This window comes from Fukomys damarensis, unplaced genomic scaffold, assembly GCF_012274545.1.
Source record: "Fukomys damarensis isolate Sample0158 unplaced genomic scaffold, DMR_v1.0_HiC HiC_scaffold_24, whole genome shotgun sequence".
NCBI classification, from domain to species: Eukaryota; Metazoa; Chordata; class Mammalia; order Rodentia; family Bathyergidae; genus Fukomys; species Fukomys damarensis.
Genome location: NW_022900936.1, coordinates 13,851,779 through 13,875,591, shown reverse-complemented (window position 1 = coordinate 13,875,591; position 23,813 = coordinate 13,851,779). Strand labels below are relative to the sequence as shown.

Below are 23,813 nucleotides of genomic sequence, written 5' to 3'. Positions count from 1 at the left end.
GCCCGTGGCTTTTTCTTCGCACCGGCAGCTTCCTGTCATCGAGGGGAACCGCGCGCTCGGACCGCTCCTAGGCTGCGAGCCTTCCCGGCGTTGCGCTCGGGCTGATCCGAGGTAGAGCGGAGTAGTAACCGTGAAAGAACGTGTGTGGGAAAAACAGGCTGCCACGTCATGCTTGGAAGAACAAAGACTTTTGTAGGATGCTGCTCTTTTCGCAGAATTATATCGGGGCTGGGATTCTACCCACGGAAGATGCCGCAGCTGGGTCTTTGTTTGTATTTTTGCACACCCTGTATCCCAGAGGGTTTGCGTTTTAAGGCAACTCGAAAAGATAAAGGGCGGAAAGCCCAGGCGTGTGGGTGGCGGAGTGCTTGAGAGCTTCAGTCGGTCGAGCGGAGAAATGGGAAGAGGTGTCAGCCTGCTGCTGCTTCCTGGTCCTGGGGTAGTGGTGCAAGGGTTGTGTGGGCTGGGCTTGGAGGCACTTGGGGCTTCTGCCTCTGGACAGTTGAAGCCTGCGGGTGGGGTGGGGGACCTCGTGGTGAGTCAGCGTGGAGTAGTCCGTGCCCGGCCGTGTAACCTGCGTTATCTGTCAAGTGGCTGACCCTGGCTCAGTATTTTGGTTGGACAGCGAAGTAGGATGACTCTTTACGAAAGTTAGGTTGCTGAGTCATTCGCCCAGCCTCAGAAGTAATTAGGAACAGCTGTGCAGACACGCTGCTCGTCACATGCCTCCCCTAGAAAAGGCCAAGAAGCACCCGAAGAGAGCTCGCTGGGGAAGGCTGAGGGGGAACCCAGCCGCAGTTCTCTGTTTTGATACAGGTAATCTGTGGCTGACGTGCTGAAGCCCTCTTAGGAAGTGGCCAAGAAGCAGCGAGGTGGTGTTTAAACACAGGGCAGCCTCGTGACCTACTGCTGGAGAAAACATTCATGGGGAGGAAAGAGCTAGAACAGGGACCGAAATTTACAGCTACAGTAATACAGAGAACACTTACAACAAAAACATTTACCACGCTTAGTGAACCTCGTGTATTGTTTCTTTTTTGTGGTTTTGTTGCTGAGCGGTGTAAACATTTCATAAAGTGAATTGAATTTGTCCTTTATAATAATTTTGTTGTGAGAACACAGAAGGGGACCTCTCATTTTTATTGGCTCATGGGTTTTCATGCATACGCGAGTTGTTTCTGGGGTCAGGAAGGAGGTAAGAAAAATATGGGTGGAACTAGCAGGTCTTAATTGGGTTGATTGGAAATGTCTGTTGAAAGGCAAACAGTATGTTTATGGTGCTAGTGACCTTCTAGCCTGTGTCATTGCTTTTTGCTGAAAGAAAATGAGCATGTAACACATGCTTGTTAGTGCTCAGTGCGAGCAAAGTTTAGGAATGGTAATTGTAGAAGTAGCGATCTGGCCCTTTGGCCAAAAGAAAGATTAGTTTTTAGTGAGGGTAATTCATTTAAAACATTCTGTAATAGGAATAATGATATTTTTGTTGCTTTATGTTTGGGACCAGAGAATAACAAACATGACATTTTTTAGGTGTTAAGAGTTCCAGAGATGTGGTATAAGATGATTCATCTGGGAAAAAAATGTTAAAACTTTGCATTTTGAAACTTTACTTTCCTTTAAAATAAGAAAGATGTGAAGTTTAAAGATGCACATTAATAGTAGTGCATGCATATTTTAAATTAGGGGTGTTTGCCCCCAACTTTATCCTTTTTCTATTGTGGAATGTAGTTTGTTAAACAATAACTTTCAAAAACTGGAATTTCTTTTTTTATGCTTCTGATTTCTCCGTTAAAAAGCTGTAATTATTTCAAAGCATTCTTAATAATTTACTCAATTTTTATTTTCCACGTAATTCTACCCATTTTATATTGTACAGTAGTTATAGATTCAAGGTTCCTTGAGTGTAAATTTCTTAATACATTGTTGAAGTAAGAGATGGAAATGAAATTACAGTTACACTGGATACCTTCCTGCTGTGAATTTGGAGAGAAGCTGAATGGTTCATTTGCTTAATGTATGTCATCTGAATTACATTGATATGCCAAAAGATGTAGGAGAGACATTTGAAGATAATTTACACACTGGAGTGTAATGTGTGCACAGCATAGCAGATGCCTTTACAAATTGATCTGTTACTCATTGCAAGTCTGTTTTTAGTTTGTCTTTTTCTCTTTCTCTCTTTTTGCCAAGCTTACACTCCATTAATGAGAATTAATGAGAATAGCATTCAGCAGATCCCTTCTTGGGTAGTGGCATTTATTCAGAAAATCCTCCTCCTAGGACTGCTGAGGATTGGCTAGTATTTACCATTCAGTTAAATCTCTACACCCTTGTATTGTGAGAGGTGATGCTCAGAATAACAGTGGCAAAGCCCTTTAAAATTACCATTTGTCAAAGATTCTTTTCTCAGTGCTGATCTCTCCTAGGCTTATATTTTAGGAATCATCTCTTTTCAGTGTTCTTTTATTGGGAGAATTCTTCAAACCCTAAAGTCCACATCTTTTGAGGTTTCTACAAAATGGATGATTTATGTGGTGGAACAGATGGTTTATGAGATTATTTTGATTTTAAAAATATCCCAAATAAGGTAATCTGCAGATGTCTGAGGTGTAGGTAATTGAGTGCTATTTGCAAGAATCCAGGCCCCTTGGAGAGAGTAAACGTTTCAGGACTGCAGATAAAATATTGATTTACATCACCATGTAGCCTGGGCTTCTGGCTTATTTAAGGCACAGCATTAACAGAACAAACCTCTTGTGGTCTGGTCATTGTACAGATGAAGCAGTAAGCACAGTAGTTAAAAGTAGGAGATATGGAGTTGGAATTGCTTAAATGCAAGTTCTTGCTGTGTCACCCCTTCCAAGCCTGAGGCAAGCTGTTCTTCTCGGTAACTAGTGCCTTGTCTCCTCTGTATCCTGGGAATGATGGTTACGAATCTGTGTCATAGATTGCATTAAGGGTTAATGCATTAATACAGGCTAAGTGGTTAGAATAGTACTGGGTCTGTATTAAACACTAATACATGTTAGGTCTTACTTTCTGTTTTCCAGAGTCAGAGAAGTGCTCACTTAATACAGCCATAGTTTGTAGCTTTAGAGAACTGAAGTATAGATTTTGACCAAAACTGAGACCCAGGGGTGCAGCAGGTTGCTGCTACTGGAGGAGCAGCTCAGGTGAACAAGCTGGAAAGTCAGTAGCACCATCTCAGACACACACACACCCCGAACTTCTGAGGGCAAAGTGCTCAGGACGCAGCTTCTTATTTAAAGAAATCTAACAGTCTCAGCAGAGGGCTCTGCCGCACAATGCTCTGTCACTACCATGTAATTGAAATTGACTTCTTTTGCTTTTGAAGAAATACAGATACTTGCCATTTTCTGTATAGTTGCTTCTCTTTATTGTGGTTGAGAGCATTGTGGCTCTTCAGGTTTAGTAACCTGTCCTCTCCCTCCCTTCTTATTACTACTCGGACAGAATTTATTTTGCGATTCTTATTCCTGGACTCCATCCAGTTTATTCAGGACATTTGGAATGTACCTTTACCTGCCAGGTGTTTTGAAGGACGGTGTTCTCTTTATGTGGCCTGCCATAGAGAGATCATCAATGGTGTGGATAGGAGTACAGTGGATACATTTGTCTTGTAGTTTGCTGTACCTGTTAATACTTCAGAAGGGTCATGTCAAACATATTGACCATCTTTTCAACTGCATTGTGAATTTCCTTCTGGGGAGGATCTTTTATCTGTCTCTTTTCCCTCCTGTGCATGCTGCATGTGCTTTGGCTGTGTTTGTTTACTAAGTGATCTGTTGGTTGCTATACTGGTTATTCTGGTTAACTTTGGTCCTATGGATTTTAAAACTGGGAATTTTTTTTTTAGCAGATTCTCAACATTGTTCCTCTTAAGTTTTGTTAAGTGTATACTGAGTTGAAACTCAGTCATTTTGACTTTTAATGTCATTATTTTTATAGACCTGACCCTTGGTTTTATTTAGAATCAGAGAGAGTTTAGAAAATATTAATAGAATAAAAATTGCCCCAAGGCAAACATAAGAAACAAAGAAAGTGCCCTTGCCAGGGTCTTGCTTGTTAGCGCTATAGGAGCAAGTGGGCATGAAGTGAACTGGGCTGGCTGTAGGATCCTTTCTCAGTATTGGTACAATTTAGAAAATGCTACCTTAATGAAACCGAAGCTGTGTGCAAACCATATTCATTTACAAATAAATTTAAATGCTTTTTCTTAATGTCTTAGGACAGTCATTGTTCAAGAGAGGCTTGTAATAGAATATTTTCAGTTTCTTTTGGTAAGGTTATTTTCAGTATTTTTGGTGAGTCAGTGGACATTTGCGTTCCACTTTCTCATTCATCTTGGATTAAATTGGGATTTCCCTAAAAACTGCTTTCCTTGGTAGGGCCATACTGTCAGTCGATTTATAGCCTGGGCTTTGTAGCCCACCTTCTAGGCTGTGGGTTAAATAACAGGATAAGGGAACTATCCTGTCTCCCTTTTCATTTCTTTTTATTGACTTGCCAGCCTCAAGGACTCCCTGGGGAAGCGCTTTTGGCCCAAGGAAGCCTGACACCCTCGGGTTCCAGTGAGGTGGGGAGACCCACCACCTGAATCCCTGCTTCCTGGTATCTTGTATCATCAGTGCCCTATTCCTCCTCCAGAGTGTGCCAGAATCTTTTGGAAGTCAGCTAAATCGGTTCAAAGAGTTAGTGGGTTATAAAATGTAAAGTTATGAAAGATTTTTTTTAACATTTTAGTAAATTTATTAGGTTGTAACTTCAGAGTAAGTGGCTTTGGGTAAGATAAGTAATTTTGTTACTGTATATTTTACATTTAAGAATTATTTTTTAAAATGTAAATTGTTGTGTTTTGGCCCAGGTCTCCCTCTTCATTTCAGAAGTATCTGATGTCCACTTACTGTGGTTTTCTAAGGAGTTTTCTCAGCAAAGCTCAGGGTACTCTCCTGGACTTAGGAGTCATCACTTAAAATAGAAGTAAGAAAAACGCTGTTGGTTCTTTTAGTAGTTGTTTTCACGTTATCAGTAGACTTCAGGTAGAAAAAAGCTGAGCCCTGCTCTGTGTTGATACACAGTGGCAGCTCTCATCTGGAGAAATCAAAGGAGATGCCAGGTGAGGTTGATCCCGGGGCTGTCGGTTTTTCTTTCCTGTCTTTGTGTGGTAAAGGACTGTCGCAAGTACCGATCAAGGTCTAGGTACAGTTCTTTGGAGTTTTACAAAATGTGTTTTGCCTGTAAGGGCATGGCCCTTGCCGTTGACCTGGTTTGTCTGGTCCAGTCCCTAGGGGGCTGGGTCCTTGTCCTCTGGACAGATTAGCAGCAGGGGTTATTAGTGAGCAGAGGAGCTCAGACACTAGCATGGCACTCTGCAGTTGAGTACACTTGGAGCAGCTCTCTTAGTACCCGAAGAGTGGAAGATAGGTGCTTTTGTAAGTTTCATAGCACTTTATTCTCTTATGTTCCCATGCACCCTGCTTTTCTCTCCAGACTTGCACACAAACACACATTCAACTTTTAGCGTGTGTAGATCATAGAGTGGGTTGCTGAATTCCCTTCAACATGCATGGCATTCCTACTGCTGTTTACATTTAACTATGAGGCAAAATTTATGCCTTTCAATGCCAGGAACTTTTCTAGATATTGGCAGCACAGAACTGTTGAGCAGCATCAGTCTAATAGGTAAGTAAATCATTGCTGTAGCATGTGTTAATTGTACTAGCATCTTGTAAAATGTGCGGTAGCACCATAGACTATGAGGATCCTAAGTTTTGGGAATCAGAAAAGGCTTGGGAATGTTCAGATGGATGTATAATTTGACAGAGAAAGCTTGTATTGACAACTCTTTTGAAAAGATTAGCTGTGAAGAACAGAAGGGCGTTAGTACAAAGAAGCTGGGTCAGGAAAGGCGTGTGTGTGTGTGTGTGTGTGTGTGTGTGTGTGTTTGTGTATAAAAATCTGGTCAATGGAAAGGTTGCAGATGTAGGCAATGCCCTTGTTTTGTGATTGGCTGCCACAAGTTTATGGGTCTCAGTAAATGTTTCTAAGTTTCCTGGAAGCAGAGACATTTTTTGTTTTTCCTGATAGTCTCTTTCTCAATGAGAAGAACTTCCCCTAAGAGCCTGATGATAAATGCTGCTGTCTGTCTCATCTCAGTGTTCCAACATGCACAGAAGCCCATGCTAAGTCAGTCAGGGTTCGGGGGAAGTGGGACCTCTCTGATTGGCCTAGATGGGTCATGATTCATCTTGAATTGGGGGAGGAGTCTGCTTCCCCCGAAATAATGTAGCCTCAAGTAAAGAGTAGGTAAGTGAAAACTATCAGTGTGGTTGGAAAACAAAAGGTGAATGTGGCTGAGTGAGCATCAGTGTTATGCTTGTCTACAGGTCCACATTTCAGAGTAGAAAAAGGAAATGTGGTTGTCTTTGGATTTGGAATTTTAGGTGACCCTCCCTTTTATAATTTCCTAGTATGATCAGATAGTACTTTTTTTTTTTTTTTTTTTTTTTTTTCCGTACTGGGGGTTGAACTTGGGACCCTGTGCTTGTGAGGCAGGGGCCTGAACCACTGAGCTAAATCCCCGGCCCCAGATAGTATTTTTATAGTTAGATAAAATTAAAAGTGCCCATTCTCCTATTAGAAATTACACATAGAAGGAAAACTGTATATTTCTTTTGGTACTCTAAATAGTTCTGAACTTCTTTGTCATTCCCTTAATACTTTCAGGGAAAGGAGAATTTATAATTAAATCTTGCAGCTTCTGATTAGGTCTACATGGAGAGGACATCTCTTTCTCAGTCTGAAGGGCTTACTGACTCTCGCTGAGAGCCTGGCTCAGACAAAAAGTGTCCCATTCATTGGCTAGATGGGCCAGCACTCATTAGAACCTAGTTTGTTTGCTTGTTTCTTTCCTTATTTTTCTTTTTCCTGTGTGTGTGTGTGTGTGTGTGTGTGTGTGTGTGTGTGTGTGTGTGTATTTTTTTTTCTGTGTGTGTGTGTGTGTGTGTGTGTGTGTGTGTGTGTGTGTGTGTGTTTGGTATTTAGGCTTAACTTGGAGCCTTTGCAGCCCTTTAACATTTTTTTACTTTGTTTTGTTTTGTTTTATTTTGAGGCAGGGTCCCATTAAGTTGCCCAGGCTGGGCTTGAACTTGAGATCCTCTTCCTCAGCCTCCGAGAGTGCTAAGGTTGCAGCCACACCACCCCAACTTGGTTTAGAAAACAAATTCTTTTCGTTTTATTTTTGAGACAGGGTTTTGCTGTGTATTCCAGGCTGGCCTTGAACTCACTTCTATCGGTGAACTCACTTCTATCATTTCTATCAACTCAATGGCCTCAACTTACAGCAATCCTCCTGTCTCAGCCTTCTAAGTGCTGGAATTACAGATGTGTGCCACTATGGCCAGTATGTATCCAGAATCTTGAATTAGAGATAAAAATGGGTTTATATTTTCTTTGCTGAACACACCTTCCCCTCCTAGAAGGAAAAATTGTACTCTGAGATTTCAAGAAAATGCCACCTTAAGTTTATGTAGTGTTCTTCTTGATGCATTCCTGGACTTTTCAAAGCACTTAGAAAGATCTATTTACTTATTTAATGAATAGTAATTGTATATATTTATTGTGTACAATGTAATGTCTTATGTATACATTGTGAAAAAAGTAAATCAAGCTAATTGACATATTCATTGCCTCACCTACTTTTATTTTGTGGTGAGAACCTCTAAAATTGACTGTTTCGGCAGTTTTGAAATAAGTCATGAGCTGTGGTCACCGCAGAGCACTTTGATGTTGCATTCTTGTTCTTTCTTCATAACCCCAGGCTTTGTGTGTTGTGCGAAAGGCACACAGGGACTTAGATAAACACTTAGTGCTGTATATTCATACAATAGAGATAAATTGCTAACAGTTGACCCTTTTTAAGAGTAAATTGAGAAAGGGTTGTAGAAGGCCTCTGACATGGTATCACTTTTTTTAAATAGAATTTTGTGAGACTTGTCCTATCATATTTTTCTCTCAGATAAAATGCAGTAATACTCTTTACCTACCTAGTTGTTCTTTGCACATCCTTTGAGCTGAGTTCTATTCCAGCTTTATTTACAGGCCCCAAAGGATTGCTTGACTAATTTGTGATCATTATATAATGAAAAGTAGCTAGTGAGAGCGTTAGTGGAAAGTCTGTAGATTAGAAATCTCCATGTTAGAGATGATTATTTTTTACTCCCACGTTAAGTAATAAAAAGTAACCTCTTAATTTTTAGGGTAAAATATGTGTAATGAAACACGGTAGCACTATAGTGACATTCAGGGACTTATGGATTGGGTTATTTTAAATAAAGCATTTGAATTTCATACTTGGTAAATCAAAATAGTTTCAAATATGTAAGTCATGTGATGTCCTGATTGCCACAACTGCTGCTTTACTTAATTAAAATTACTACTTAAAATTCTTTTTGCGATTAATCCTCCCCTTTTTCTGTCTCAGATTTGTTGTGAGTTGGCCTATGAGGAAGGATTGGGAAGCTGAAGGGTGCTTTTCTTTGTTTTATCCTGTTGTTTTTTTTTGTTACTTTGCACACTGTTTTACTTCTTAGACATGCAGAGGTCATTCTGACCTTGAACTGGTTTCAGAGTTTTCATCTTTAGTCAGTTGGAAATACATATTTTGGATCATAGGTTTTTTTTTTCTTTTTTGTTTTTTTTGGTTTAGGAACAAAATGGCCTATAACAGATATTTAACTTTGAGGGTAGGAGAAGTTCCCTTGAAAGTAACTCGATGAAGGTTGTCCTAGCACTGTTTTGTTACTGAGTGTGGGGGTCCAGTCTTTGGGCTGGCCTGGCCCACACTGAGTGGAAAGGAGTTGTCTTGGGCCATATATAAAATACGTAGTTCAGTTTATGTAGATAGCAAAAGTTTTTTTTTTTTCTGTTTTATCTTTAGTTATTTTACAAAATAATTTATACAGAATAACACAAGCCCACATTTAATAAAAATAAAGTGTTTGTAGATGGGGAGGGGAGGAGGGGGTGAAGGGAGGGCAGGAACAAGGGGAAAAAATGAGAACCAAAACCTGTCATGTAGAGGTACAAGATCCCAACAATGAATGTAATTGTACTGTATCCCAAAAATGTACCAATAAACTCAATAATTAAATAAAACTTCCAAGTCTTCTTGGCTTCACAGGCACACACAGGTGTGGATAGTTGGGATACTGTTTACCTCTGCTCACGGAAGTTTACTTGCCACTGCTGAGTCTGAGGAGCACCTCCATTGGTCAGCTGTGTGACAGACAGCTCGGTAGGTGGAGGCAGCACTCACGGTTCCCTGACTCACCCCACGTTCTGGTGTCGCCTGCACTGTTGGGCACAGCACTGCTGGAGTCGTGAAAAGTATCTCAAGGATGTGATGTAGCTCAGACAGAGCGCCTGCCTAGCATACACAAGGCCCCAGATTTAATCCCTAGTGCCTCAAAAATTATCACTAAGAAATCACAGAATAAAGACAAAAGTTTATGGCTCATTGCCAGCCGCCCAGGGCCACATGCAGGTGTGGGACATACTTGTCCTTCAGTTTTCCACAAGTAGTGGGTGTAGCTACAGGCTATACAGCGCCAGATTTCCTTTGATGACATAAAAATGGCTGTGTAATTCACCTGGTGTTGATTGGAAATTAATTCACCAAATGTTGAACAGTAAGGGAAGATTTGCTGTTCCCCAAATGCTAACTTAACGCATTTCGCTATATTCCTTTGTCCATCCCTTTTCACTGTTACCTGCCCCTCTCTCCTCCATACCTCTTGAGTCATGAAACATGAATTGAAATACAGTATTTGGATCTTTCCAACTTTTAGCTTACTGACCCTCTCACTTTCCTTATCTGTAACAAAAGTAAGTCATTCTGATGAATGTGCTCTTTTAATTAGAAATTTCTTAGCACTGTAGAAATTAGCACTTTTCTTAGGTAGACCTGTACAATTTTAATACTTTTTAAAAATCTTATTGCACTTACTAGGCTGTCTGAATTTTATTGTTAAAAGGAGAAAACTTTACATTTTGTAATTCTTTTTCTTCCATTTGTAGAACGTTTTAGAATACAATTTTCTTGCAGTCATGTGCATAATAATGGCAATAATAATGATAAAATGCTAGTGGTCTGTGCCAAGTAGATTGTGATATTGTGGAAGTCAAGAAAAAGTTTCAGGGAGGAGATGATCACATTGTTTAATGTTGCTAAAATACTGTGTAAGAAGATGAGATTTGTCATTAGATGGTGGTGTGGAGGCCATTGAATTACATGATGTGGTTTCCTTAGAATAGAAGGGAAAGGCTGATTTTAATGGACACGAATCTAATTGAGAAGAAGAGGAATTGGAAGTAATGTATGTTGAGATGATTCTTTTTGTAAGTTCTGTGGGGGAGCCGAGAATTGTATATGGGCGATTGTAGGAGGTCAAGACATTTTAAGAGAGGAGCTGTTATAGCATGTTTTGTTTTAGTATGTATATTTTGTTTTGTAGTATGTATAGTCATATTCTTATTGCTGAGAATTTGCAGAAATTTGTTAATTTTATTAGCTTTTTAAAAAACAATTAGATCTTAAGGCAATCTCAAAACCTTATGTGAGTTTGTCTTGATGGAACGTTAGATTTCATCAGATTCTATAAGGTAAAGACCTATGTTCCAGTGGTTTCACAGTTCAGCTCATTTTTTTTTTGTTTGAGACAGGGTCTCACTATGTAGTTGAGACTGACCTGGAATTCACTGTGTATCCCAGGCTGGTCTTGAGCTCACAGCGATCCTCCTGCCTCAGCCTCCTGAGTGTTAGGATTGCAGGCATGAGGCACCATGCCCAGCAAGCTCATTTTTTAAAAGGATGCCCTTAAGTGTTGTTTTCTTAAAATTTTAATTTTTATTCATGCTTACAGTACACAGTAATTACCTCTCTTAATGGGGAGTTGGTACATGTTCCTAACACATCTTAATTCTTTTTTTCATCTTGTTTTCCCCCACTCCCATCTCTTGGTCCCCTTCCCTTTTGCAAAAAGATCTATCTCCCTATTACTATCATCTATCTTTTATTTGCTGTTTAATTTATTCATATTTTGGATTTCTCATGTAAGAGAAACCATGTGATATTTAAGCTTGTGTGTCTGATTTATTTCATTAACATTATGGTCTCAAAGTGCATGTTTCCCTACAAATGATTTGAGTTTATCATTTTTTATGTCACAGTAGTACTTCATTGTGTATAAGTACCATCTTTTCTTTATTCTTCTGTTGATAGACATATAGATTGCTCCCAAGATTTAGTGATTATGTGTTGTAAGATACTCTTAAATTTTTAAAGAACCTATTTGAATTGGTGTCTCTGTTAATATTGAATATTAAGCAGTGTATGCAGTGTATTTTTCCCAAATAAGAAATCTTATTGTGTATTTTATCTTTCTCATTTCCTAGTGTCAAAAATCTGATTTTAGTTTGATATTTCTTTCAAATACCTATCCTATTTGAAAAAAATGTGTAAAAGTTGCATTGACTCACAACCAAGTTATTAACAGTTTAGATTTACTAGATTTTATTCCTTTTGTTTATTGTTCGTGTTTTTAGTCAAAGCAATAAGCCAGTATGTTCTTGTTTTTTTACAAATAGTACAGAAAACAACCTCATCTGCACCCTATTTCTAATTATACTTCTTAGATATACTGTGTTTACTCATTTCTCCTATTTACCTTTGTCTCTATAATGTTCATACCTTAGTTTATCAACCCGAGACTTCGTTGATTTACTGTTCCAGTGGATAGTGGTTTTGATCTGTCATCCACTGACCTGTGTGTATAATCATAATATTAATGTTGTTTCTGCTCTTGATCTCCAACTCCGAGTGTGTGTGTGTTTGTGTGTGTGCACGCACATGTGCATGCATGTGTGTGCTTAATAGTCTCAGTATAAGGCAGTATCTTTTGACTTGGTGCATTATAAATCATCTAGTTCCTTTGATTCCATCTCCCAGCCTATCAGTTTTAATTTTTTTCTTTGCTTTTCTTTTGATTTCCTGGGAGTAAAACTGGGAGTGCTTGTTCACTGAGCTAAATAAGTCTCTAGCACTTTTTATTTTGTTCTTTTGAGGTAGTGTCTCACAAGGTTGCCCAAGCTGGCCTCAAACTTGTGACTCTTCTGTTTCAGCTTCCTTAGTAGCAGAATAACAGTCATCCTTCACCACATGTGGCTTCTTTGATTTATTTCCCTTTTTTTCAGTGTGATCGGAATATATTTTTGAGGAAGGCAAATTGTTGGTGTTTAATGACACCGTGTTAAATTTCACTGTAGGTTAGAACAAAGCAATTGTTTCAAGACTGATTTTTACTATAGATGTAGTAAAAGTTACTTTTATTTTGTCAAAGTTGATACTGTTTACATTCTGTTTTATAACTAAGTTTGCCATTATTTTTCTATCAAAACCAGGTAACTGTATTTGTCTTTCAGTGTTTCCTTTTGCCATTCAGAAAATGTTTCTTGCACCAAATTAAGAAATGGCTAATGCTTATTGAGCATTCATTATATGCCAGGTGCTGTCCCACAAGCATTATGTATATTTATTTGATTCTCTTAAGAAAAATTACTAGTTTTGTTCCTGGTTTGCCAAGGAGTTGAGGTGCACTTGTCACAGATAAGATGTGAAGTAACTTGCTCAACCATCAGTTTGAGGATTTCACTCATTGGAGAACATTTTGGAATTTTCATTTTTGCCCATCCCCTCAGTTTCTCGTGAGAACATTTTGTTAACTGCAGTAGTAACTGCTGAACCTACCCCTCTGCCAATTAGTTCATTTTAGAAAACCTACAGTTATATTATATTGAAGGTAGGACACTGAAGACTTCTCTTATAAAGATGCCCACCCCAGTCACTCACTGTGCAGCCAATGCAGTAAGGGAAGAAAGAGAAATGACACATAAAGGTGGAAAGAAAGTTCTGTTTCCGGGTGACATAATCGTGAATACGGAAAGTCCTAAGGAATCCACAAAGTAAATGTTAGAACTGAGTGAATTAATGTTGCCAAGTTTATGGTTAATTGTTTTGAGTTTATTGGTACATTTTAGGTATACAGTACAGTTACATCCATTATTGGGAACTTGTACCTTTACATGACAGGTCTTGGTTCTCATTTTTTCCTCTTGTCCCTGCCCTCCCTTCGCCCCCTCCTCCCCTCTACAGTTAATTTTATTTCTATTTTCTCATATTTTTTTCTTTTCCCTTATTTCCTTTCCCCTACCCTTCCCACTTTCTCTACACCTTTAGCCCTTTTCTTCCTATTTCACATTGTCCATTATCTCACTAGTATCTTATGTACTATTATAGTTTTTCACACCAGAGAAACTGTTTGGTATTTACACATGTGTGACATTTATTTCACTTAGGAGTATATCCTCAATAGGTATCCATTTTCCTATGAATGACTAATTTCTCATTCTTTATGGCTGAGTAGTATTCCATTTTATAGAAAAACCACATTCTTTTAAAAAAATTTTGTATTTATAGAGTAGCAGCAAAATTTATTTTACAACCTCAGGTCTATTGAACAACAAAAAAGCTTAACATACTTAGGGATAAATGCAACAAAGTGTGTGTAAATCTTCTATACTGAAAACTCACTGTAATGCTGGCTTGGAGAAATTAAAGCTCTACTAAATGGAGAGTGACACTGTCTTCATGTATTGGAGGACTCAAATTTCGTAGCTCTTCATTCTCCCCCAGTTGATATGTAGTTTAATTGTAACCCTCCTCAAAATTCTACTAGCTCTGCTAACTCAAGGCAACAAAATCCAGAAGAATCAAGTAGATAGTCTTTAAAAAAGCAATAAAAATGGCCAATAAGGACTTAGAAAGATGTTCAGTATTACCAGTCATCAGGAAGTATAAATTAATATCATAGTGGAATACCATTATACATTTATTAGGATACCTAGGTTCAAAAAAGAGGACAATGCTAAGGGTTAATCAGAAGTAGAACAACTAGAATTCTCATGCAATGCTGGTAGATTTGTACAGTGATATAATTGCTTTGGAAAACTATTCAGTTTCTAAAAAGTTAAACATAACAATCACTCAGGTCCTATTCCTCCATATATTTATTACTCAAGAAAAATAAAATATATTTCAGATGTTCATTGATACTGTTATAATAACCCCAGACTGAGAACAATGTCAGTAGTCCATCTTTATTATGGGGGCGTCCATCAACATTTAAAATGATAAACAAACTAGGATATCTGTATGATGGAATATTATTCAACAGTAACGAGGGACAAACATCAGATGTACACAATATAAATCAGTTTTGAAATCATTCAGCTGGGTGAAACCCCAAGTGAGTATTGTGATTCCACTTACATAAAAATAAAATGCACATTATTCTGTAGTAACATAAAACAAATCATTGGTCACTGGGAGCCAGGTGCATCAGGAAGGAGAAGCATTGTCAGAGTGTGTGGAATTTTAAGTCTCGCTAGAGATGTCTGTACTCCTGACTGTGGTGAGGTTTCCCATGTGTGTGCAATTGTCGAAGCCTATTGAATTGTACACTGTAAATAGATGTTCCATATAAATTATACCTTAAAGTTGATAAAAATAGTGACTGAAAAAATGGGTGATAGAAAATAAGCATTTGGTGTAAATAAACATTGTGGGTGTGGTCTAGTTGTTATTGTTTCCATTTTCATACCAAGGACACAAAGCTGTCCTTTTTAGATAAGTAGTTGCCAAGTGTGTTAAACAAATAAAACTTCATTGTTTCTTAACATCTTTGTAGTAAGAGGTATGATCCTTTAGGGTTGTTTTTATTCTAGAGCTTGATTCCTATGTTTTTTCTTTTCTTTGTTCCTGAATTTTCTTTCTAGCTTTTCGAAACTTACCACAGAATTATCAAAGTTGGATTTGTTGATTTGGGAAGTAAACAAAAAAACCTTTTGTTTCTGATGCCTAAGTAGGTGAGTCTATAAGCAACTTATTTAAACTTTGTAACAATTCAAACCCTTCTAAGCTTAACTTTAATTTCAAATTTCAAAATGTCAAATATGGAATTAGAACCAGTAAATTTAATAACTCTCTATGAATTAACTGTGTAATTCTTAACATTAGGAAGAGTAAATGGAAAAAAGCCCAACAGCATACATTGAGTTGTAAAAGTTAATAGTGATTTTTTTCCCCACTTTTAAAAGTTATGGCATAGTTACATATTGTTTTAACCTAAATTACTCGATCACTTTTTGCCTAATGTAAAAGTCCTTTAAAAGCAAAATGGTCATTTTTGGTGGTGTCATAGGCACTTCCTCCATGCCGTAGTGCAGACATTTTTTGTTTTCTATTCTCATTCAGTCTTTTACAAATAAATATATCAAGGTGTCTTATCAAGTCATAATGTTAAGGCTGAGGGAAATAACTTTAAACAATGAAATGATCAGATGTAGATGTTGAATAGTTGTGACATTTAAGCCTGAAGTTACAAGAAAAAAACAAATCTTGGTCACTGAGTTATTCTTCCTGATTTTCTCTAGAAGTTGAGCCAAGTTTTAGGACTTTGGAAAGAATGCTGTCTTAAATTACTGTTCTGTCTTTATTTAAATTCCCAGGGTTTTTAAAGTTAAAGATTTTTTTTTCCCCAAAATTGAGAGTGATGAAAAGGCTACTTTGAAAAACATTGTTTCTAAATGGGTGAATTCTAAATGAATTCAAATTAGTAAGTATATATTTTTAAAAATAAAAGCCCTTAATGCCAAAGGACAAAGACTGTAGGCACACATAGAATACTCTTGGGTCTTTGCCATCCATTGAAAAAAAATGAAGATAAAATTCACCTAATTTCAGAGCACTTACATTCCACATATATTGAGTGTATTATAACAGGAACTGACTTAGGGAATTTGGAAGTTTAGGCTAGAACCAAGAAAGATATCCAGGTAAGAGGCATTTGCCTGTTTTCTCAGCCCTGGAAGACTCTGCCTTGAAATTGAGTGAGGCAAAAGTAATGGAAAGGATGCTAAGAGAGGGAAGCAGTGAGGGAGAAAAGGTGAGGAGGGGAAGGCAGGTTCCAAAGACTCCACCCGCCTGCAGATCCAAGGCACTGCTTTTGTGTAGAGCCTGTAATAAATGCCCCGTTTGTGCCCTTTCTGACTTACAGTCACCACTCGTAGACGACAACACACACGCACACATATCCTTGACTGACAGGAACCATTTTGGAAAGTTCTTTTTTTTTTTTTTACTATATATTATAGCTAAATGAAATTTGATCAGAAAGTTTTGATTTAAAAACAACTGCAGGTAAGTAACCATACCTTTCTGAAATGTCTACATTCCTGTGTAAATTGATTATAGTGATCATTGTTAATCTTTCACCTTGAGGCATCTCCACATTTTGAGCATATCTAGATTATGTTCTTGAATGTAGCACTGTCTTTTAGTTGTATTCTCAAGGCAACTGGAGCATAGTAAAAAGAACATCTATCATTGTTCCGTGGTGATAAAAAAATTTGGCTGATAGCCTTTTTCTTTTAAATAAATACTTGGTGTTAGTTTACTGTACTTTTCCTACATTGAGGATTAAAATACAAGAGTCCTTTGAGACTGGAAGTAAAATTTGAATTCTTTTGTACACCTAGAACTTTATCGTCGTAATGTTATCTTCTGAATTTCCAGTCTATGAAATACTGTAGATTGGCTCCATGATTAGATGTTTAACTTATATTTTTAAGTTTTTTTCTTAAGTAAATTGTAAAGTTACTATGATAAGATATAGGCACTGTATTTTATTTTCTGCAGTATTTTGAAAACAAAACCAAGTGACAACTGTATTAAAACTTCTAAGGAAGAGAGAGCAGAAATTATTCCTAATTGAGGTGCAAGAGCTCTAAAATGCGTGCTCATTCTTGTTAGCATTAATGAATGAATCAGTATTTTGTTAGGGTTGGCAAACCTTTGTTTTTAAATTACAATAGTAAATATTTTCAAGAATGTAGAAAAAATTCACATGACATAACGATTCTATGGCTGTAATGAATTAATAGACTTTTATATGTGGAAGATACTGGAGTGTTTATATTTTACTTTATGTCTGAGAAAAGTTACAAAGTCCTGGGTGAATGTTGGAAGAAACTGTACTACTTGTATCTAGTGTGGTCATTTTGTAGCTAAGTTACTGGATGAAGTGGACTATTGACCACTTAGTTTTCAGAATTGGGAGAATTAAGTTTTCAGAGCACATTTCTGTAGTGTCCAACGCTAAAGAAAGCCAGGGAGAGGAGTCAGCATTCATATGAGTAATTTGTATTTGCTGTGTTTGTAGTTTCCAGCCCTTGCTCTTAAGACAGGTGTCTGGCCAGTATGTTTGTGGCTCCGCAGGAGTGATCCAGGCTCCTGTGTGCCCTTCAGTCCTCTGGAAAACCCATCTAAGACCTTCTTTCTGTGTGCTTTGGCTCAGTGGCATTTCCATTCACACAGCAGTGGCTGACTGGCCTGTGTTTGGAAGGAGATGTAGATGACTTGGGTTTTGGATCTGTATTAAAAATTCCAAGTCATTTGTACAGCGGCAGGTACTGTGTCTGTGTAGGGCCAGGTACTTGCTGATGTACTGTACTCGGGATATGGGAGAGAATAAACCAGACAAGGTTGTGTATTTAAGCCGAGACCTGGAAGGTGAGGAGTGAACCAGCTGAAGAGTAGAAGTCCATGGAGCAGGCAGCGCCTGTGTGGAGGTGTGGGATAGTTGGAGCTTGGTGCCTTTGGGGCTGGAAGGAAGGGCGGGGGACTGGAGAGCAGCAAGAGGGGGAGATGGTGTGGTCTGAGACAGGGTCGACGGGTAGGTGGGAAGTGGACTCCATAGCTCTTAAGGATATGTTGAGGATTTTGAAGTGATTTTCAGGATATTTGAAAGATAATGAAAGGTTTTCAGCAAGGGAGAAATCGCTGGTACAGAGAATACAATAGAGGAAATCAACAGGGATTTAAGGGATATAATAAGGCCTTGGTTATTATCATCGTCATCATCATAATTAGGCAATATTAATTTTTGCTTGATGTGCACCAGGCACTGGTACTAAACCCACTTTCCTGGTTATCTCATTGAAACTTTTTACAGATGAGGGGACTGAAACATAGCCAAGGTTAAGCAACTTGGCCAAAGTCATATAATTATTAAGTGTCAGAGCTGGGATTTGAGTCCAGACAGCATAAAATTCTAAACACTAAGCTTTTAGCCACTGGCCTGCTTTCAGTATGTGGAGCAAGGATCCATTAGTGGTCTTGAAATTGAATAGATCACAACTAGGATCATTTTTCTAGAAGATGTTAGAATACTTGATAAATGGTAAAGATAAAATACTGATATGTGAAACTTTGTTTCGTGTTTTTATTTTATGACTATGCATTTGCATTTTTGCACAGCAGTTTTGCAGGCAGGGGCTGATAGCTTAGGTTAGTGTTGTGGCAGTGCCGTTGGACTGCAGGACATGGTAAGGAATCAGATGTATGAGCTTGGCTGTGGGAGATGTCAGGAGTTCTAGGTTTCTGATGTGAGTAGCATCATTCATGGTGTGTGCTGTGTCCAGACCACTTAACAGGAGACTGATCCTCCTTAGAGGACTGGGTGGCTGTTCTACTACTGAGTTCTCTAGCATGTCTCAGCTGCAGCTGTTAGAGCTTGAGATGTGCCTTGCCAAAGGGCAGCAAGCATCTGTAAGTTGGCCAGGAAGCCATGACCTGTCCCTGAAAACTGCCTGAATGAGTCTGTGGACCCTTGGAATTTGAGGCAGCTAGTGAGTGGCTCAGCTGGAGGCAGGATGAAAAGCAGAAGGCCACAAATGCATGGTGGAGAACCACCTGCGGCTCTAGGGAAGGGACAGAGCTGTTTTGCTGGAGTCAGCTTGGAATTCAAACAGGATTTAGGTATTCAAGGTCTAGAGGCATCTTTCTGCAGCTCAGATCTGGCTCATTTCTGTATGAGGCTCATTTCCCTATTCTCAAGCATAAATCCTTTAGTAATATCTGCTGTCCACACTACTGCAGGGTCTTTATATTGTCCACTTAGCAAATACTAACTGGAAGTAGAATAATGGAGCAGTAAAAAAAATTGTTGTTGTGGATTCCCCTTCTTGTCTCCAGGCTGTGCTATGTTCAGAATGAGGAGTTGTAACATTATACTTTCAAAGGTCCATAAATCAGACGGCAGGAAGGAAGAAGCCGGGACCTGGGTGCAGGCGCATAGGAGGGCAGGGCATGGCTGTGAGTCTGGCTTGTAACACTAATTCCTTGTGTTAATAACTCAATTACAAATAGTAATTGCTAATAGGAACTTACTTCATTGGAGAAGCATAACCCAAAAGTTGAGTTTGTTCTTATATTTAATTTTGAAGTTACAGTGATTTCATGTGATGTGCTGAGTCAGTAAAATGATAGGCTATGATCCTTAACCTAGGTAAAGGTTAACCACATGGCGAGATATTTTACTTTCATTGACTACTTTTGAGGAGCTTAGCATTTCAGCTATATTGAGGACTTTAAAAATAAACACTAAGTAAAAGAGAGTTTATAGATGCATCGCATGCATTTGCAACAGCCTGTCTGTGAGGTGGAACCTGCCCATGATCTGAGGCTGGTTTCTGTGAACCTCAGTCATTCATTTTTCTCCTTTCATTTTTGTCAATCTGAAAAGAGTGACCTTCTCTCACTCACTCAGCTGACCATTAGAGGGTGTCTTGTGTTTCAGAAGGGAGTGACTCGGATGTGATACAGTAAGGGGGTGTATGGGTGAGGAATTTACCTGTGTGATTGTCACAGTGTGTACCCCACTTGGAGCTGTACACCTCACACCATGGGCCACCAGAAGAAAATATTCGATATATCTTCTCTTTTAACCTCTTTCTTTCAAATTTCATGTGTTCTAGACTTATATATTATTAACAGTCATAACAGTCATGAAGTATGTAGATATATACATATACAATACTGGCAAAAAATACATGTGTATGTTTATGTAATTTGAGAGTGGAGGCTAATACATTTTAGCATGCATTTTAAAAATGTATTTTTAATAACTTTATTTTAACATTTTGCGAAAACTAGGAGTTTCTACCTGTGGTAAATCAGTATTGTTGATAAAGTAGTATTACCTACCTATTGTAATGCAAAGTAAGACTTGCTGTATGTAAACGACTAATTACTAAGATGTGAGCTGACAAATGTGAGCCATTTTCTTCTGGTGCTTGAAGAACTCTACCTTGTGTATGTAGAATAGTGTCCGCCTGATTGAAGCACGGAGCGAGGCTTCCTGCCACCTGTCCATGACTGGAAAGTTGGGCATGCCCATTAGTTCCCTCCCAAAGTGCAACCTGACTTCCCTACCCATTAAGTATCTTAAAGTCCAGGGTTGGGATGCCACCCCAAAATTCCTGGCCCTGTCTTATCTGCTCATAGTGTTTTCTTAGGTGAACTGCTTTCATTTTCAGAGAGCCAAGAAATCCTTGGTTCAAAAAGTTCTTCCTTTCTATCCCCCCAAAACTCCATAAAATTAGTTAGAAAAACTGCTGCTTAGAACTGAGTTTGAGGTAAATTGAGTAAATCTAGGTTGTTCTTCTGGAGGCTTTTGTTTTCATTTTTGTTTCAGTGATGAGTGTGTATTCTAATTTATATTGACACTTGGTCTTTAAAAATATTTTTATTAGAACATGCTAGTAATATACATAAAGTTTTGGGAAATTAATATATGCATTAAAAATGTCTTGCACATTTTCAGTCCCATTACCTACCCCACCCATTTCTTTCACCTCTACACAAGTCTGTTTTTGAGTTTGCTGTCATCTTTTGTTTATTTCGGCGAATCTGGATTATTTTTGTTCTTTAGTTCCATTCATTTTCCTGTAAATGACACAGTTTCATTCTTCTCTATGACTAACTAATATTCCTATTTTTGTAAATACTACATTTTAAAAAAATCCACTCATGCATTGATGGGCACCTAGGCTGTTTCCACAGCTTAGCTGTGATTTGTGCTCCTATAAATAGGGATGTACATGTATCACTATAGTAAGCTGTCCTTATTTTTTTGGGGGGGGATATGGCTAGATCAAATGGCATTTCTACTTTTAGATTTTTTTAAAGAAATTTCCATACTGATTTCTGTAGTAGTTATACTACTAGTTTATATTCCTACCAACAATGTAGGAGGGTTTATTTTTCCCCTTGTCCATGCCAGTGTTCATTGGATTTTGTATTCTTTTTTTCCCTCATTGAGTTTATTGGTACATTTTAGGTATACAGTACACTTACATTCATCATTGGGATCTTGTACCTTTACGTGACAGGTCTTGGTTCTCATTTTTTCCCCTTATCCCTGCCCTCCCTTCACCCCCTCCTCCCTTCCCTATTTACAAATACTTTATTTCCATTTTTTTCATGTTTTTTTTTTCTTTTCCCTTATTGCCTTTCCCCTACCCTTCCCACTTCTCCTACACCTTTAGCCCTTTTTTTTCTATTTCGCATTGTCCATTATATCATTAGGAGCTTATGTACCGTTATAGGTTTTCACACCAGAGAAACTATTCGTTATTTGTACATGTGTGACTTGTTTATTTCACTTAGGAGTATATCCTCAATATTATCCTCAATATGTACCCATTTTCCTATGAATGACTCTAATTTCTTACTCTTTATGATAGCCATTCTGACTGGGGCAAAATGAAATCTCAGAGTAGTTATTTACTTTTTTGCAATGGCTAAAAGTGTTGAGCATTTTTTTCATATACTTCTTGGCCATTTGTACTTTCTTTGAGACATGCTGTTCAGTTCATTTGCTCCTTTTTTAATTAGGTTATTTTTAATTCTTTATAAATTCCCGAGATTAATCCTCTAATGGAAGAGTAGCTAGCAAAGATTTTCTCTCTTTGTGTAAGTTGTTTCTTTACTCTTTAGTTTATTTTGCTTTGCAGAGCCTTTTAATTTGATGTCCCATTTGTTTATTCTTGACCTTATCTCCTGTGCTGTTAGAGTCCTCTTCAGGAAGTCTTTGCCTATGGCTTCAAGTGTTTCTTCTACATTTCCTTCCAGCAGTTTCAAAGTTTGTGATTTTGTATCTAGTTTTTAAATACGTTTTGTTTTGATTTTGATACAGGGTGGGAAATATAGATCTAGTTTCAGTCTTTTCCAAGTGGATATCCAGTTTTCTCAGCACTGTTTGTCAAAGAGGCTGTGTTTTCTCCAGTAAATGTTTTGACCAGTTTGTTAAAAACAAAATGGAGATGGATGTATGTTTGTTTCTACATCTTCTGTTCTGTTGGTCTCTTTTCTGCTTCTGTAGCAGTACCATGTTGTTTTTGCTACTGTGACTTTTTAGTATAATGTTGCACTGCGTTGTGCTTCCAACATTATTCTTCTGCTCAAGTGTGCTCAGGGCTATTTTGGTTATTTTCTGATTCCATGGGAATGTAGGATTGCTTTTCCTAGTTCTGTGAAGAATGTTTTTGGTATTTTAATAGAGATTGCATGGAATTGGTGGATCACTTTTGGTAATACTGCCATTTTCACAATAATAATATGGGAAGTCTCCATTTTCTGATGTCTTTTAGTTTCTTCAGTTTTCTGTAATTTTTGTTGCAGAAGTCTTTTATCTCCTTGCATGAGTCCTAGATATTTGATTTTTTTGAAGCTACTGTGAATGGAATTATTTTCCTGATTGCTCTCTCAGTGGGTTCATTGGTACATAGGAATGCTCTGATTTTTGTGTGTTGAATGTTGTGTAATGACATGACTATTTTTTCTATTTTGTGAAAAATTAAAACAATTTCCTGACAAAATTATAGAGTAACAGTAATTAATATACTGTGTACTGTTCTCTTTAGAGTACTCAGTACAAGACATAAGCCAAAAAAAAAAATCTTAATTAAAAAGTAACAAGCGGATGATGAGAAAAGCCGTTCTGAGACAAGATTTTATTCAAGTGAAATCTTACATGTGTCTTCACAGGTTGCCGATAATTAGAAGCATGCTTTCCACTGCACTTCCCGACACCACTTCCTGTGCAGGATGTCTCTGAGTGAGAACGCAGTGTTTGCCTATGAGTCTTCGGTGCACAGCACCAACATCTTGCTCAGCCTCAATGAGCAGCGGAAGAAGGATGTGCTGTGTGACATCACTGTCTTGGTGGAGGGCCAGCGGTTCCGCGCCCACCGCTCGGTGCTGGCAGCGTGTAGCAGTTACTTCCACTCGAGGATCATAGGCCAGTCTGATGCAGAGCTCAGCATTACTCTCCCAGAAGAGGTGAGAGGTCCATGTTTCTTGTGATTGTAATTTAACTTTGTTCAAACATTTTTATGGTTTACAGAATTAGAAATGAAGCAGTTTTCTGGTCAAGTGGCCAAGGAACATTTCTTAATTTCTGCAGCAATCCATTTCTTTGTGGTTACATTTACATCAAAAGTGATTAATGTTTTTTTTCCTTTGATAAAGTTTAGTGGTACATTTTAGGTATACAATACAGTTATATTCACCTTTGGGAACTTGTACCTTTACATGATGTATCTTGTTTCTCAATTTTTTTCCCCATTCCCCTGCCCTCCCTTCACTCCTTCTACCCCTTCCCTATGTATAAAGATTTTGTTTCCATGTTTTCTCATATTTATTCCTTTATCTTCTTTTCTTTCCCCTACCCCTCCCACTTCCCCTTCCCCTTTCCCTTTTCACCTTTTCTTCCTATTTCACATTATCTATTGTACATTTGGATCCTTTTTTTTTTTTTTTTTTTTTTTTTTTT

General features: G+C 38.1%; 1 protein-coding gene across 5 annotated transcripts in view; it reads left to right on the top strand.

The window, feature by feature from the left end:
- The first annotated feature begins 63 nt into the window (after positions 1–63).
- Positions 64–23,813, top strand: part of Bach1 (BTB domain and CNC homolog 1) — a 41,904-nt gene continuing 18,154 nt past the window's right edge. For 2 of the 5 annotated variants that reach the window (XM_010608586.2, XM_010608589.3), the window contains exons 1-2: positions 14,914–15,003; positions 23,027–23,320. In XM_010608586.2, the coding sequence (XP_010606888.1) occupies positions 23,087–23,320 (234 nt within the window). In that variant the 5' untranslated portion in view covers positions 14,914–15,003; positions 23,027–23,086. Of the gene's footprint in view, positions 112–529; positions 817–9,296; positions 9,317–14,913; positions 15,004–23,026; positions 23,321–23,813 lie in introns of those variants that run through there. The other 3 variants (XM_033768174.1, XM_019205184.2, XM_010608587.3) reach the window with 3 other exon arrangements.